Source organism: Grus americana, chromosome 20 (genome assembly GCF_028858705.1).
Source record: "Grus americana isolate bGruAme1 chromosome 20, bGruAme1.mat, whole genome shotgun sequence".
Taxonomy (NCBI): Eukaryota; Metazoa; Chordata; class Aves; order Gruiformes; family Gruidae; genus Grus; species Grus americana.
This window is the reverse complement of record NC_072871.1, coordinates 3,984,974-3,999,383: the sequence shown is the minus strand read 5'-3', so window position 1 is coordinate 3,999,383 and position 14,410 is coordinate 3,984,974. Positions and strand designations below refer to the sequence as shown.

Below are 14,410 nucleotides of genomic sequence, written 5' to 3'. Positions count from 1 at the left end.
ACAAGCCAATTAAATACAAAACAGGCTTTGTAAAACGCCGTGACAGATAAGGCAGGGCTGCAACCTCCCGAATAACTGATGAATGTTGAAGCATTGCATAAGGTTGGGGGGGGCTGGGGGGAGCGAGTGAATATTTCAAGCCTGGCAGCCTGCCTTGGAGAAGACAGAGGTGAAAAGGCTATCTCTGCCTGCTCTCTGCCTTCGGTAAAACAGAGCAGGAGGGGGCAGAGAGGGAGGAGGAGGAGGAGGAGGTGGGTGAGGCAGCCAGGAGCCCGAAGGCATGGAGTAACAATCCTCCAACTTTAATATCTGCTGTTGCATTTTATATTCATCATGTCAGCATAATCTGCTTTTATGGGAATCGTCTTGGTTCCCAACGAAATGCATTTAGGCCCTTTTGCTTTTAAGTTTGATTGTAATACGAGTTGAAGACTTCAATGAAATGTTTATATGTAAGGGTTGTAGCAACAGTGAAGGGAAAAATGGAATTAGAGAATCAGTCGGAAGGGATCTTGCTGTGGTGGCTGCTGTCCCCTGCCTCCCCCCGCCTTGTCCTGGGCAGGTGACCTTCTGATGGGCACGAGCCCTGGTTGGGGACTGACCCCAGGAAGGGTTTTGTTTGGATCGCTTGTTTGATTTCCGAGAAAACGTGGAAATTGTAGTTTTATGAGACCCAGAGCTTGAGGAAGGGCAGAAAAGGAGAAAGCGCTCTGTGTGCCCTTTTCTTAAATTCAGACCATCACCAGGGGATGTGGAAGGCTGGGGGTGGGGGGGAGGCGGTGCTGCCCTTGGGCGCAGCTGGGCTGCGTGATGGGAGACGAAGGGCAGGTGTGGAGAGTTGGGGCAGGAGAGGAGACATCACATCTCTGCTGGTCTGGCAGGGGAACAGTCCTCTGCGCTGGGGTGGAGAGACGTGGCTGTCTGCGGGCTTTGGAGGAGGAGGAGGAGGATGATGATGGTGAGCGAGGGGTCTGGCTGGGTGCTGCTGGCACCTTTGTCGTCCCTTCCCCGCTACTCTCCGTCGGGCACGGTGAGCAGGTTAGAAGATGGCGTGGCAGTTGTCGCTTGGTCCCTCCGGCTGTTTTACTGGGTGTTTTACCCACAAAGCTGTGTTCGAACCCCGTCTGAGAACTCCCCGTCAGCTAGATGCCGAGGTTTTAAACAGCTGTAGGCTACAAGTGCTTTTCTGTTGCTGCCCATTTAGAACCTTAACTGTATCTCACTCTGTTTTGGTGCAGGAATGCCCTTAATTTGTTCCAAAAGCATTTGAAAGCTCTGATAACAGGCAATCTTGCTGCAGACTATTGCATCCTTTCTGATGGACGGGCTATCGCTGCTGTAACTACTGTGTAGATAGCGGAGTGACAATGCGTGTCCAGTGAAACACAGGCAGTATAATATTCATGTCAAGTATATGAAGCCAAAAAACTTCCCCGTGTTTGGATATTGAAGGGTTCAGCAGTTAACAGGGCTTGAAAAGGCTTTTTTTTTTCTTTTTTTTTCTTTTTTTTCTTTTTTTTTTTTTTTCTTGTAAGCAGTGAATCTGATTGAAGGCTCATGATGTCCTGGCAATGCTAGGAGTAGTAATGGCCAGGTTTCCTGCAACACGGGCTGCAGGGGTGAAGAGCAGACAGGTATTTATAAATGTGTGGTAAACGGTACCCAGGCTTGGCAAGTCAACTTTCGTCAGCAGTCGCCTCGCTGCTGGGTTTGCTTAAAATTGTGAAATGAATGTTAAATTGAAGTTTCTACTTTTGGAAGAGACCTTTTGAAAATGAAACAGGCTTATCTTCAGTCTAGGCTAAAATGCAAAAAATTGCCTGTATCTCAGAACTCCCCAGAAAACGTTCTCTGTGATCCTTTTAAATATCCCATGCAAAAATGCGTGTGCAAGGGAAAATTTTGGAGAAAGATTGACCCTGGAGGTTTGGTTTTTTTTCCCCTGCTTCGTTAATGTGATGTAGCCTTTGAAAGTCGTAGCGGCGGGGTCCCGGTGGCACCCACATCAGGTCTGGGCAATATAACCTCCTTTCCTGAGCTATTTTGGAAAGGTCTTCTGCCGGGATGTGTGTGTGATGAGCGTGTAGTGTTGTAAATCGTCCTCTCCTACGGGTGACTGTCCCTCTGAACAGAATTAAGATGGCTTTGCATAACCAGAGTCCTGTTTCTTGATGCTTCCATGCTGTCCTATGGCCTCTTGGCTTATGGAGAAGAGGTTGTGATGTCTGTCCTAAAGCTGTTACTGCTTTTAGTCCTAAAAGTAGCATTTGTTGCAGTTTTAATTAGACAAAGAGATGCTTTTCAGTACAGACCTTTAAAGCCTTGCTAGGAAGACGACTGCAATTGAGCAGCCCTGGTATTCCTCTCATTTTGTTCTTACTTTTACTGCTATAAGAAGCCTTCTGCTTTAGCCTCTTTGGAGGCGAGAGACACAAACCTCAGTTCATTAGGTTCCCAGGTGTTGTGCAGGCTGCTGTCCTGCAGCGTGAGCCGCAGGGCTGGCTTGATTTACAGGGTAAAGAGTGCAAGCGGCACCTCTTGCTACGGATTTGCTCCGGCAAATAGCTATTTATATTAAAGGAGGGAAGGGATTATTAGGAGCGATCTCATTGCAGTGACAGAGATGTGACAGGGAGTTCACGCGTCCCCTCCGAAGTGCGAGCGTGGGCTCTTGATGGATCCCATGCATGGTCAGGAGCTGTTTAGTTTTTCCTCCTTGAGTGCTCAGATGTGCATAGAGATTGGGGATAACGACCGGCACAGTGCTCGGGAAGCAGAGATAATGAGCACAGCCCTCTGATTAGATTCAGGTAACGGTGCAGCCGGCTCAGGTATGTCAGTAGTGTAATTAGTGAGGTGCTGAATCAGGGAGTTGGCAGGGACAAGGTTACCCCTTTACTGCCCTCAGCTGGGCTGTGCAGCCAGGGGGGATCCTGCGGGACCGGGGCGGGATGGGGACTTCTCTGGGAGCAGGGGGTGGCTGGCTCTGCCTTGATCCGTGATGGAAAGCCAGGAGCTTGCTTCTGGAAAAGCTATTGATTTCAGGGGTAAGAAAAATTGTTTCTGAAGGATCAAGAGGGTTTTTTTTGCTGGGTTGGGATGTGGGTCTGTAGAAGTGCCTGGTGTTGTAGACTGTGTGGCTGCTTGTGAGCCAGTACCCAAGCATCTTGAAGCATCTTGTCCTGAAAGGTGTGGGCAACTCCTCAGGACAGCCTCAGCTGGGCTTGTTCCTTCCTTTGTCTCCGCCGGGAGCTGGAACTGGATGTGCTTTTGCCCAGCTGGGTTCAGGAAAATGAAACGCAAAATGCCACCGCTGTTCCCTGGCTGCTTTGCCCGTGGGGGAATGAGCCCTGTCCTCCCCGCTGCCCCTCTCGTGGGTGATGCTCTGCGGCCGAGGTGTGGAGGGGGACCTTGTCTGCGTTCCCACCACGGTGCCAGGGGAACCCGAACTCGTGCTGTCAGCCTTTCTGGAGCAGACACGCCGTACAGGCTGCAGGCCACGGTCTGTTACAGCTGGTGGCTGTTCCCAAACAGGAGGGAATTGAATTTGGGTCTCTCACAAAGCGGGTGATTGCCGAAGCCGTGGGCCCAGTGACTAAGAGGACCTGACTTGCTTCCCATTGCTTATATTGCAAATGGAAAAACAAACACAAAAAAAAGAGGTGGTGGAAGGAGAAATATTTTGGCTCATTTTGCGCTAGTATTTTTTTTTTTTCGGTTTCGATTCGGCTGCCAAACTGCCAAATCAGTTCTTTGCAGAGATGCGTTTAAAACTTGATGGGCAGCTGTGGAGCTGTCAGCACTCCTGCCTGTTCTGCTGCCTGGCCAAGGCAGGAGCTGCAGCTGAGGCTTGGAGCTGCTGGCTCCGGCTGTGCTGGAGACCATGGATCTGGGACTGGCTTTTGGTTAAGCCGTGCCTGGGTTGTCCGAGCCCCTAATTAGTCAGGTGTAGTGCCCTGAGTCAGGGGAAGCTGCCGCAGTGGATGTGTGTGCCGGGATGCTGTAATCCTGGTTCCCAGGGCGCTTAACGCTGTAAATCAGGATGGGTGGGATGTAAAGCTAACGGAAGGCTGCAGAGGAAGACCAACAGACGTGCAACCCCAAGGCCAAGCTGTATGGGTCAAGCCTGGTGGTTGTCTCTTCTTACTGGTGCTTGTCAGTCTGGGCTGGGACCGTCCCTGCTCAAGACAGCTCCAGTACTACCTCGCTATCTGGAAGAAGGTTTCGTTGTAAATGCCAGCAGAGCATGTACCGATGGCTGCATTTTGGCTTGCTTGGCACCAAGTGTCTTCCCTCTGCCTCGTGCCGAGCACAAACCTCCCTTGGGCTTGGCTGCAGAGCTCGAGGAGCTTCTTCCAGCCTTTTTGCTGGGAGAGCTATAGGAGGTTACAGGCACCTTGTGCAACGTGTTATTTGCTGTCGTTGCCTTTCTAGCGCAGAAATCCCAAGGCACTTCGTAGCCCCTTGCTTTTTATTACGGAAGACAACTGTTACCATTTGTATATGGGGGAAATAGCAGGCAGAGGCCAAAACCAATGCTCAAGCTCATCCTGCAGGTCAGAAGCAGAACTAGGGATAAGACTCAAAAGTCCCGATTTCCAGGACTGCTAAGAATACCGCCTAATAGCACCGTGGAGAAAACTGATCCTCAGTTGCATGTTTTGTCCTTGCAGAGATGTCAGGGACCGTGGCCGACATTTCGCTGGTGCACTGGAAGCAGCAGTGGCTGGAGAACGGCACCCTGTACTTCCACGTCTCCATGAGCAGCGCCGAGCAGCTCTCCCGGGCCACCCCCCCCAGCCTCCAGGAGCCTTCGGAGATAGTGGAGGAGCAGATGCACATTCTTCATATCTCAGTCATGGTGAGTCAAAGCTGCCGACGGTGCCCGAGGGGACAAAGAACAGTCTGGGAGGGGACGGTGGCCGGCAGCCAGATGGTGGTGGGAGGGTGGTGAAAAAGAGCAGGGTGGCAAGTCCAGTTTGCAAATGTCCGTGTCCCTTCTTGGTTGGGCCTCCAGAGAGGGAGAGATGTGTTTGAATGGGCCAGGAAAAAAAAAAAGAGGGTCTTTTAAGAAAATGAAATAAAACAAACCAACAGACCATAGGGAAGAAGCTGTTGGGGGGGTGAGAAGGAAGCTATGGCTCCTCCTGCCTCTGGTGAGGCGTGAGCAGTATTTCTCCTTGGTCTCGCGTTTGGGCGTGTGGAAAGGCAAGATTTTGGGCTTGGTCATTTCTTCTTGAAGTTTTCTGAAACTGAATTTTGCCTGTCAATTGGGTATGGGCTATAGTGTGAGATCCTTCTCTTACAAAGGATGAGCCTGACCTAAAAGTAAAAAGATGATCCAGATGCTTTGACTATCTCCATCTCAGGTGTTTATGTGACCTTTTATTAACATCTTGTGTATGTGCTCTGCCTTTTAAAGTGCTTATTTCAGTATAATATGAGGTGGTTGCCTACAGATTTGGATTTGGTCCATCATCCCTCTGTGCTTTGCAGCTACGTCTGTAAAATGTGACTGAATGTATTGTCCCTTAACTCCCATTGGGATAAACTATCCCGTCAATAAAAGAAAAAAAGGAGTTAGACTTGTAGATCCTGTGTATATGCATGTCATCTATTTGCCCAAAGTTAGTCTGTTGTAGGGTTGGGGGTTCCCATTGCAGCAACCCTCCACAAAAGGTGCATCTGTTCATGGCTTGGAACCCGAGCGTCATCTCCGCACCTTCTGTCCTTCCTTTTGGAAGGAGGAATAGAGACGATGGCTGCGCAAAGTCTTTTTTTTTTTTTCCCCATTTGAACAAGCGGCTATTTGGCTTTTACAACTTAAACCTGTTATTTTGAGTGTCTCATTTGTTGTCAGTGGGGCTTTGGATTGGGCACTGAGTGCGTGTGAGCACGGAGAGAGGCTTTGCGTTAAGGCTCTTGGGCAAGATAAGAGGCGGTACGATAGCAAGAGGGCAGAAGGGAGAGGAATCGGGGACTGCAGCTTACTGGGTTGGACAGGGAACGTTTCTTAGGTCCCGCTAAAAATGTCAGTGTGACGGAGTTTTGGAGAGGGGGGAAAAAAGGTAAAACTGGTAAACTTGGAAAATAAACCTGCAAAACCAAGTGAGAGACAGGGCAAGGAATGAAGACAGCAAAACCCGAGCGTGGGGTGTGAAAAGCTCGATCCTTGGTTTGAGCATGGGATTGCTTGGCTGTTGTGGGCAAACCCGAGCCGTGGAGGAGAGGCCCGTGGCTGCGGCGAGACGCTGGCTCTGGCGATTAGCGCGATTGCTTGAAATGCGGATTTTCTTCAGTAGGGTCCTGCTCCTCAGACCTTGCTGAAGCTGATCTTTCTAAAAAACCAGTGTGACGGTCGTCATTGTGTGTGATTGATGCTTTGGAGAGAGAAACGGGTTTCTCTGAGAAATTCCTGCCCGGAGCCTTCACCTGCTGTACCTCGGAGCGCAGGAGCAGCGGTGCCGGCGGGGTGGAGCTGAAGGCATCGCTGTGCACGTCGCAGAAATGTTTTTGCGCTCTAATCCTGGGCTGGCCAGCGAAGATACGCTTCGCCACATCTCGCTGAAGCTGATAGCATGGGAGCGTCTGCAGCTTTGTTGTGAGAGTTAACTCATGCCCTGAGCCTCTCCTGGCCTTCGGCAAAAGCAGGGGGAAGACAGGAGAGTTCCTCCCGCGCTGAATAAGCCCTAATTCCATTTCCTTTATAAGTCCTGATACTCCTCGCGACAGAAGCCAAGGTCCAGGGCAGGGGTATGGGTCCAGGATGGGATCTGGGCTGGACACGTGTCCCTGGGGAGGCAGAAGCCCTGGGCGTCACTTCCCTGGGTCTGGATTGCAGCACAGGCTTGAACCTTTGCCTTATTTTTTTTTTTTTTTTTAAGAAGATTCGTTAACTTTTTGAGTGAACCTGAGCCAAGTTTTGAGTTACTAGCAGAAGATAAATATGTGGGTGTTCCCCCCCCTCGAGATCACATGGAGTTATGTAGCTAAAGTAAAACAGGACAAAAGTCTTTGTTTCTTGGGGGAAATAGTTCATCCGATTCCCCGGGCTCTGCTCAAGCTGCTTTCCCTCGCTTTTACTTCCCTCCCTGACCCAGCTAAGTGGCATCCCAGAGACGCCCCATCACCGGAGCCCTCCTGCCTCCCCAGCAGCGGGGTCCCCGGCCGTGCCGTGCCTGGCAGCTGCCGCATCCCAGCGCGGGGGGCTGCGTGGTTCCCCCCTCCTGCCCTCCCCTGCTCCCGCCGCGTCCGTATCCCTTCTCCTGCCTCGAGATGCAGCTGGCCATCCCCGTGTCCTCCTTCCCAGCTTCTCAAAAACTTTCCCTCCTGCTTCCTACCCTAAAGCCCGATGTCTCCTGCGTGCTCTCTATAGACTAAACCACCGTTCCCGCTCCGCAGGAGGAGTTTGAGCCCACGGCAGCGCTGCCTTGGCACGCGGGGTCTGCGTGCCCCGTTCATCATCAGCGCAGCATCTCGCTGCGGGGGACAGGAGACGGCACGGGAAACTGCTTCCTTCCATCTCCGTTAAGTGGCTGTAACACTTACTTTTACCTGTCTCCTCTCCTCCGGCTGAGGTGTAGAAAGCCGGGGAAGGTTTGCCTGGGGGATCGCGCTAATCCTGCGCTCAGGGAGTACTCTGGCAAAGCTTTACTGGGCAGCGAGACATCTCCGAGGCGAGCTCCCTCTGAGGGGAGCGTTAGTTTGGGTTCGTGTAGGTGTGTATGACCTGGCTGGTCACTCCGGCTCTGCCTCGCCAGTCGAGACCCCCTCTGCGCTGCGGGGGGGCTCCGGGGGGAGGCTGGTGAGGGGGGATCCTGGGTTTGCTCTTTTTTTTTTTTTTTTTTTTTTTCTTTCCCCCCCAGTGGTTTTGGCTGTCGGTGCGTGGCTTTCTGCCGCGGGGTGGGTTTGTTTCCAGTGCAGCAGGAAAGGGGCCGTCAGTGTCCCTGGGGCCACCATGTGCCCCCGCAAAAGCCCTGGGCACGGAGCGACTGTGACGCTCTTCACACCTCCTGTCCCGAGCTCAAGGGCATCTTTAACAGCAAAATAATACTTGATTTTTAATTTTTTTTTCCCCTTTCCTCACTGTTTTTTCTTAATCTCTCCCCAGTGAGACATAACATTAATTACTGCAGTTAAAGGGAATTCAGTCTCCATTACTGTCTGCCACTCCTTTCCTCTTGGCTTGAGCATCTGAAATTTGTCTCCCAAATGAAAAGAAGGGAGGAAGGGGAAAAAAACAAATATGCAAATGCTAGATTTTATTTATTTACCTTTTTTTTTTGTGCAGTGTCAAGTAGAAAGGAATCAATATTTTTGTCATTACGCCTGTTGTGTTTTTTCCCCATAATCTTAGCTGTCATTTGGGTTTAATTGTGTTGTTTCCTCTTGTGTGGAAGTAAATCTTATCTGTTTTGGATTAAAATTCAATGAAGGTCACAGCAGCTCGAAAACTTACCAGGCTGCAGCAATTAATGTTCATTTGGCTTTGATAAATTGGAATGTTCCCCACAACAGGACTGGAGTGGATTTCAGAAGCAATAATTCTTCCATTAACTCAATGATTCCCCGCGTGATGGAGCGTCTTGTCACTGCTCTGTTTGTCATCTGTCACTTCAAGGATCTGGGCGTATGCCTGATATGATTTATCATGATTATTGGGGCTGCTTGTGTCAAAACATTTTAAACCACTAATTATTCCAGCCTTGTAAATTGCTGAATTTAACAAAACATGAGAGATTTTTTTTTTTTTATTCCCCACCATCTTGTGTCCTTCTTTAATTATTGCTCTGCGTTGTGGTAAATTCAGACCCGGAGCCACGTCCGGCAGCGTTCGCTGTAGATGGGAGCTTATTTTCGGGGCTCTGGGGAGGCGGAGGGGTGGGGATGGGTAGACAGGCACGTTTTTATCTCTGCATTCACCCACCTCGCAGACCTTCGGCAGGGCCATGGCGCCCAGCGGCTCCTCCCGACCCTGCGGCTGCCCGAGATGCGGGTTTGGGAAGAGGATGCAAAGCCGCATCCCGTCCCGCTGGCGAAGGGATGGGGTTTCCTCCCTTAAGCTTGCGTGAGCGATGCTGGTAAAAGCCCCGGCAACGGGAGAGCAGAGCCAGGACCGTGCGGGTGCGTAAAGGAGCTGTGCATTGCCTCTGCTCCATCTCCAGCAGGAACGAGGTGGGCTTTTTTGAGAACGGTAACAAGCAAAAGCCTTGTTTCATCACATACCATCGCTCTGCAAGGGAGCACTTCAGTGTCTGGAAGAAAAGGTGACCAGACCTCATCAGGCTGCTTTTTTTTATATTATTATTATTATTTTATTTTTAATGCCTATTTTCTGCTGGCTCTTACTGGCAGTAGACAAGTTAGCTGCTGGTTGCTAGGTCTCCCAGTGGATTTATTTTAGCTCTTATTTATACGAGTTTCCTTTTTTCTTCTTGTTCTTATGCATCTTGATGTTTCCCTAATGATCAGCCATTGGTGCTGTGCTCCGTCAGGCTCTGCGCTGGGTATACAGTGTGCTCTTAAACGCTTCGCTCTGATTTAGCATCCTGCTCTGATTTAGCATCCTGCTCTGATTTAGCATCCTGCTCTGAAGCGGAGCCGGGGAGGGGTCCTGAGGGCCCGGTGCCCTGCGCAGGTGGGTCCTGGCGAGCGCGGTTTCTCGTGGCTGCCTTGGGCTGGGGCAGCTCTGGGGTTTCTTGAGCGCTGCAGGAATGTCAGCAAGTGCGTGGGGCGTTAGGAGCTGCGCCTGCCTCCTTCCTGAAGCTGCTGTCACCTAGAGGGCTGTGACAAATGCATTCATTTGCCTTCTTCTTTTTTCCCTTCTTTTTTGGCCATTATCTGTGACCCATATCGTAACTGTCCCTCCCTCCGTGCTCCGCTGCCCATGTTTACTCGGGGAGCCTGCCTCTCATTCGGCTCTCGGCTCGGCTGCACAAGGCATCGTGTGCGCGTGGCACTGTGCTCATCCTGCATGGTCGTTGGGGTGCGATGGCAGCCGTACCCCGGCGGGACGAGCCCCTCGGCTGCCCTGAACCCAGCATCCATCCAGCATGTTGGACACGATGGTGAGGTCTTCTCCAAACAGCTGCACAAGCCCAGTTGCCTTTCTGTCTCCCCGTGCTGGCAGGGGCTGCTCTCCTTCCCGTAGACGGATGTAACATCATACTGGTGCAACTGGGCTTATCTCGACGTGTACGGGAGGGGAGGGGCGGCTGAAACCCTTGGCAGAGCTGGAGCGATTCCCATCCTCCCCAGCAAACAGCTCTCTGCGGGATCGCTCCAGTCCCGCAGGCTTCAGACACATCCACGTGCAGGCTCCAGCGTTCCCCTCTGCTTGGCTGTCCTTCGAGTGGTGCCTCATTTTCCTACCCAGCAGTATTTTGTTCTTCTTGGTACAAAACCTCCCAAGGGATTTACTTCCCTCCGGACCGTGTCCTCACAGCTCGCCCAGCGGTGTGTCCTGCGGGATAGCCGGCCGTTCCAGTGGAGCCCCGTGATCTTGGTGGGTGCGAAACGTTGCTTGAGCCTTACTCTGGCTCCTTGCGGCGTGTCTCGCTGGTGGCAGCATTGGAGCTCCTGTCAGCCAGCTCAATTTGGGGAAAAAAAATGGTGTAACATGAGTAATGAGGTAGTGAAGAAGGCACAACATCTGTGTCATCATTTCTGCACCAGGAGGTCAACCAGATTCATAAAACATGCCCTTCCAGCTTGTGATATGTTTAGGAATTAATTAAGGTAGGGAGAGAGTTGCTGCTGCAGCAGATTTCCTTATCTGGAAGGTATTAAAAAGCTAAATTGATCTCCAATGAGCTGTTTTTGTTAAAAAAAAAAAAAACAAACCACAAAAAGAAAAGCCCCCAAACCCCAGGAGCTGGGTTCAGCGTGTCCGTGTGAGAGAGTCCCGTCCCCACCCCTCTCTTGCAGGGAGGTGAAAAGGAGGTGCCCACCCCAGGGATGGACCGAGCATCCCCAGATCCCCGGGAGGCGGTGGGAGCTGTGGGCTCTGCGCTGATGGCAGATCAAGCTGTTAGCACCTTGCCCGGAGCAGCGTCCCATCAGCTGTCCTTCCTGGTCTGCTGAAGGTGGCCCTAAGCTCTTCCCTGAGCTGCTTTGGGGTGGCCAAAGGGGCTGGTGGGACCTTGGCTGGGTCTAGTGGCCCAAGGCGGTGGGGCTGACCGCTTGCAGGCTCTGTCGGTTTGGGGAGTGGAGCTCAGCGCCGGCTGGACTTCACACCGATAACCTGTCCCTGCCCTGTGCTGTCGGGAGCACCCTGGAGACAGTAACGAAGTCACGCGTGTGCACTTGAACCGGTGCGGGGGGGGTGCTGGTGGGCACGGCTAGAAGCAAGCCTCTTGGTCCTCTCGTCCCGACGCTGTCGGTGGGGTCTGCTCTTTCCCAAGGTGGGGACATTCTTCTGCTTCACGTTTTGTTTCCATAATGTGCCATTAACCAACTCTTTGTAGGCTGGGAGAAGCAGCCTCGTTCATTCACCCTTCCCCTCTTCTCCGCTCTCCTTCGCAGAGACAGTATAAAACAGGGGCTAAATGTAGTTAACGATGTGCTCTTGTATTTAGGGAATTCATTTGGGGGGGACTTGTCTTTAAAGTGTCACTTGTGACAATGACACCTGTTATGTTAATAATTTTTAATAATAATCTCTCTCTGTTTTCTACCTTAGCTACTGTGAATACATTAGATCCTCTATAGCTTTCTATCCAGCAGATTCCACCCCCCCGCACCCCCCACTGTGTTAAAATATGTAACTGGAGTGCTTGATTTACATCTCTGATAAAGCGAGGCTGAATAAATACTCTTAGTTCATCCGAACTGAGCAGCAAGCTAACTTTCTTGTGTCATCCCCAGAGCACTCGGAGCTGGTGCTCGGGGAGGAGCAGCCCTAGGAAGCGTCTGGGAGGGGTTTGCTTTTTGCAGATGGCATCGAACGCGTGGGAGGGATCCGCAGCCTTAGAAAATTCCCAACCCCGATGTGCTGAGAAAAGAGGATGGAGGGGGGAAAAAGTAAGAGCTCACGTTGGAAAAGTGGCCGGTATAGTCCGGGGGTGCTAGAGCTGGAAGGGGGATGCTGAAGTGGTGAGGAGATGGAGGAAAAACCGCCGAAGGAAGGTTTTGGAAACGGGGCGAGGAGCGCTGGAGCAGCGTTAGCTCACGGCTCAAGGTGGGACACGCAGCAAGGCGTCGTGCGCGTCTGCCTTCGCCCCCGTGGCAGGTCCCTCCACGCTGCCGGTGACATCACGACGCGTATTTTTATCGCACGGTGTGCTGGGCTGCATGGGGAGTTTGCAGATTTCAGTTTCTTGTCTTGAACTCGTTCCCTTCCTTCCTCCTCCTCGTTCTTCCCCTTCCTGCCATCTGTCTGGGATAAATACGTGTACATCTACAGCGCCGTGGGGCGTAGCTGGTAGCTCGACCTTTTCTCGGTGCTTTTTCTCTCAGCCTGGGTGAAGCAGATGGAAAAGCCAGGCGGCGGTGGGGTACCTCTGCCTCGGCTCCTGGTTTGCAGAGCGGCCGGAGAGGCAGGAGCATCCCTGTCCCGCACGGGTCCGGTATCCAGGTGCCGCGGGGCTCCCGGAGAGAACAATTCCACGTGGGAACCCCATGCTAATCCTGTGTGTAAAGTGCTGGGAGTATTTGATCGGTGCCTTTGAAACATTCACGTAAACACAGAAATGCTTTACAGCTACCAGCCTACGTCTAATTGCTTTAAACTGCCAGGCTCAAAACTACATATGGCATTAAAATTGTCACGAAACTCATCCAGGAAAACTCGGGAGGCTGCGGAGTTTTCGGGGAGGTGCGATGGTGGCTGGTCCCTGGCTCCAAGGAATCGCTTACGATGGAGAGTGCGTTCCTGTGGGCTTCAAGGCTGGGCTGGGCTTCAGACAAGGGGTGAAATATCTTTTTTTTTTTTTTTTTTTTTTCCTTCAAACCTCATGTTATCTGCAGATCTCCTTTCTCTCAGTAGTTTTTCTTGTTTGAATGCAAGTTAGAAATGTTTGCACGGGTTAAAATGCTGTCGGTATCAGGTGTTGGCTCGTGTGAAGGTGAGCTGTGATGAACCTGATGCAGAATAGCTTAAAGCTGGTTGTGAAAGATTTTACGCTACAGTGCTACAAAAGACTGAATTTTCATTTGGTTGGCAAAACCTGAAGATGGGAGTAAGTGTTAACGACAGGATGAAATGCAATATTGTATTTGTCCCCAGAAATACGATGTTTGCTTTCAGTTTGGGCTCCCCCCCCCATTTAAAAATAAATTGGACTTAGTTTCACAAGACAGTGTTATGCTGTGAAAAGGCAGAGCGCATTTTGTTCAGGCAAGTGTCAGAATGAAATGTTTCTACTCTTCCACGCTTTCCATATCTTCCCCGAAACCGCTTATGCTTTAGTTTCAGCTGATGTGAAACTGTCTGAGCAGATAAACCATTCCTTGGAAAAAAAACTTGCCAAGCTCTTCATGGAGTAACTGTGCCTAAACCAGAGGAGATGCGGTGCCGAGGGGGACCGCGATGGGGACGGCGATGTGCGTCTGACGATCGCTCGCCGAGCTTCTCCAGCCTCTGCAGTGCCTGGCCCTGGTGAAGGGAATACCCGCCGGCGTGAAATAAGAGGACAAAGTTCTTACATATGTGATTTATTTTTTTTTTTTTCTGATCATCGTAGAGATGCTAATGTAGCAGAGGACTTTTTTATGTGCATTTCTGGCTCTTGCTGCTGTACGAAGTTGGGCAAAATTCCCACCGGCTTAATTGGGAGCAACATCAGGCCAAGTGTAGTTATTTTTACCTGTCACCGCTCCCACTCCGCCTTCTCCCTCCCACCTCCGTCCCCCCGGACAGGAGGGAGCGAGCTCTGTTTCAGCCTTCAAAAGGTCTCCGCCAGCTCCGAGCAGCAGCCTCGCGTTCATGATGCGCAGCAAAGGAAAAGAGGGGGGGGGAAAAAGACTCCCAACCTAATTGTGCTTATTTTTAAAATCCAATTATCTAAAACTGCAGGAAAATAATTATTTTTGAAGGGAGCTGTTTGGACTGGCGGGGCTTTGCCCTGGGTGGGAGCTTCCTGGGGCCGAGCTGGATTTGTTATGGCAGCGAGCGGGAGCATCAGTCAGCCCCAGCCCTGCCTGGAAATGCTCCGCTTTCAGGGCTTTGGCGCTTTATTCCTTGCGTTGCCCTTTATCCAACAGGGAAACAGGTTGTTTTCCCCTATAGCCTCTCTCTTTTTTTTTTTTTTTTTTTTTTTTTTTTTTTTTTTTTTAAAAAAATCCCCAAATGGGCAGGTAAGAAAGCTGCTTGCAGAAGGATGGCAGCAAAGCCAACCGATGCTTTAGCAATGTCAGGGATCTCCGTTTCCCTTCCCGGAGGGATATGTGGTTAGGAACTCATCCCCAGCTG

General features: G+C 51.2%; 1 protein-coding gene across 2 annotated transcripts in view; it reads left to right on the top strand.

Annotated features, from left to right (window-relative positions):
- ASTN2 (astrotactin 2) overlaps nucleotides 1-14,410 on the top strand; it is a 357,525-nt gene that overhangs the window by 52,122 nt on the left and 290,993 nt on the right. For both annotated transcript variants that reach the window (XM_054848678.1, XM_054848677.1), the window contains exon 2: nucleotides 4,674-4,861. In XM_054848678.1, the coding sequence (XP_054704653.1) occupies nucleotides 4,674-4,861 (188 nt within the window). The remainder of the gene's footprint in view (nucleotides 1-4,673; nucleotides 4,862-14,410) is intronic.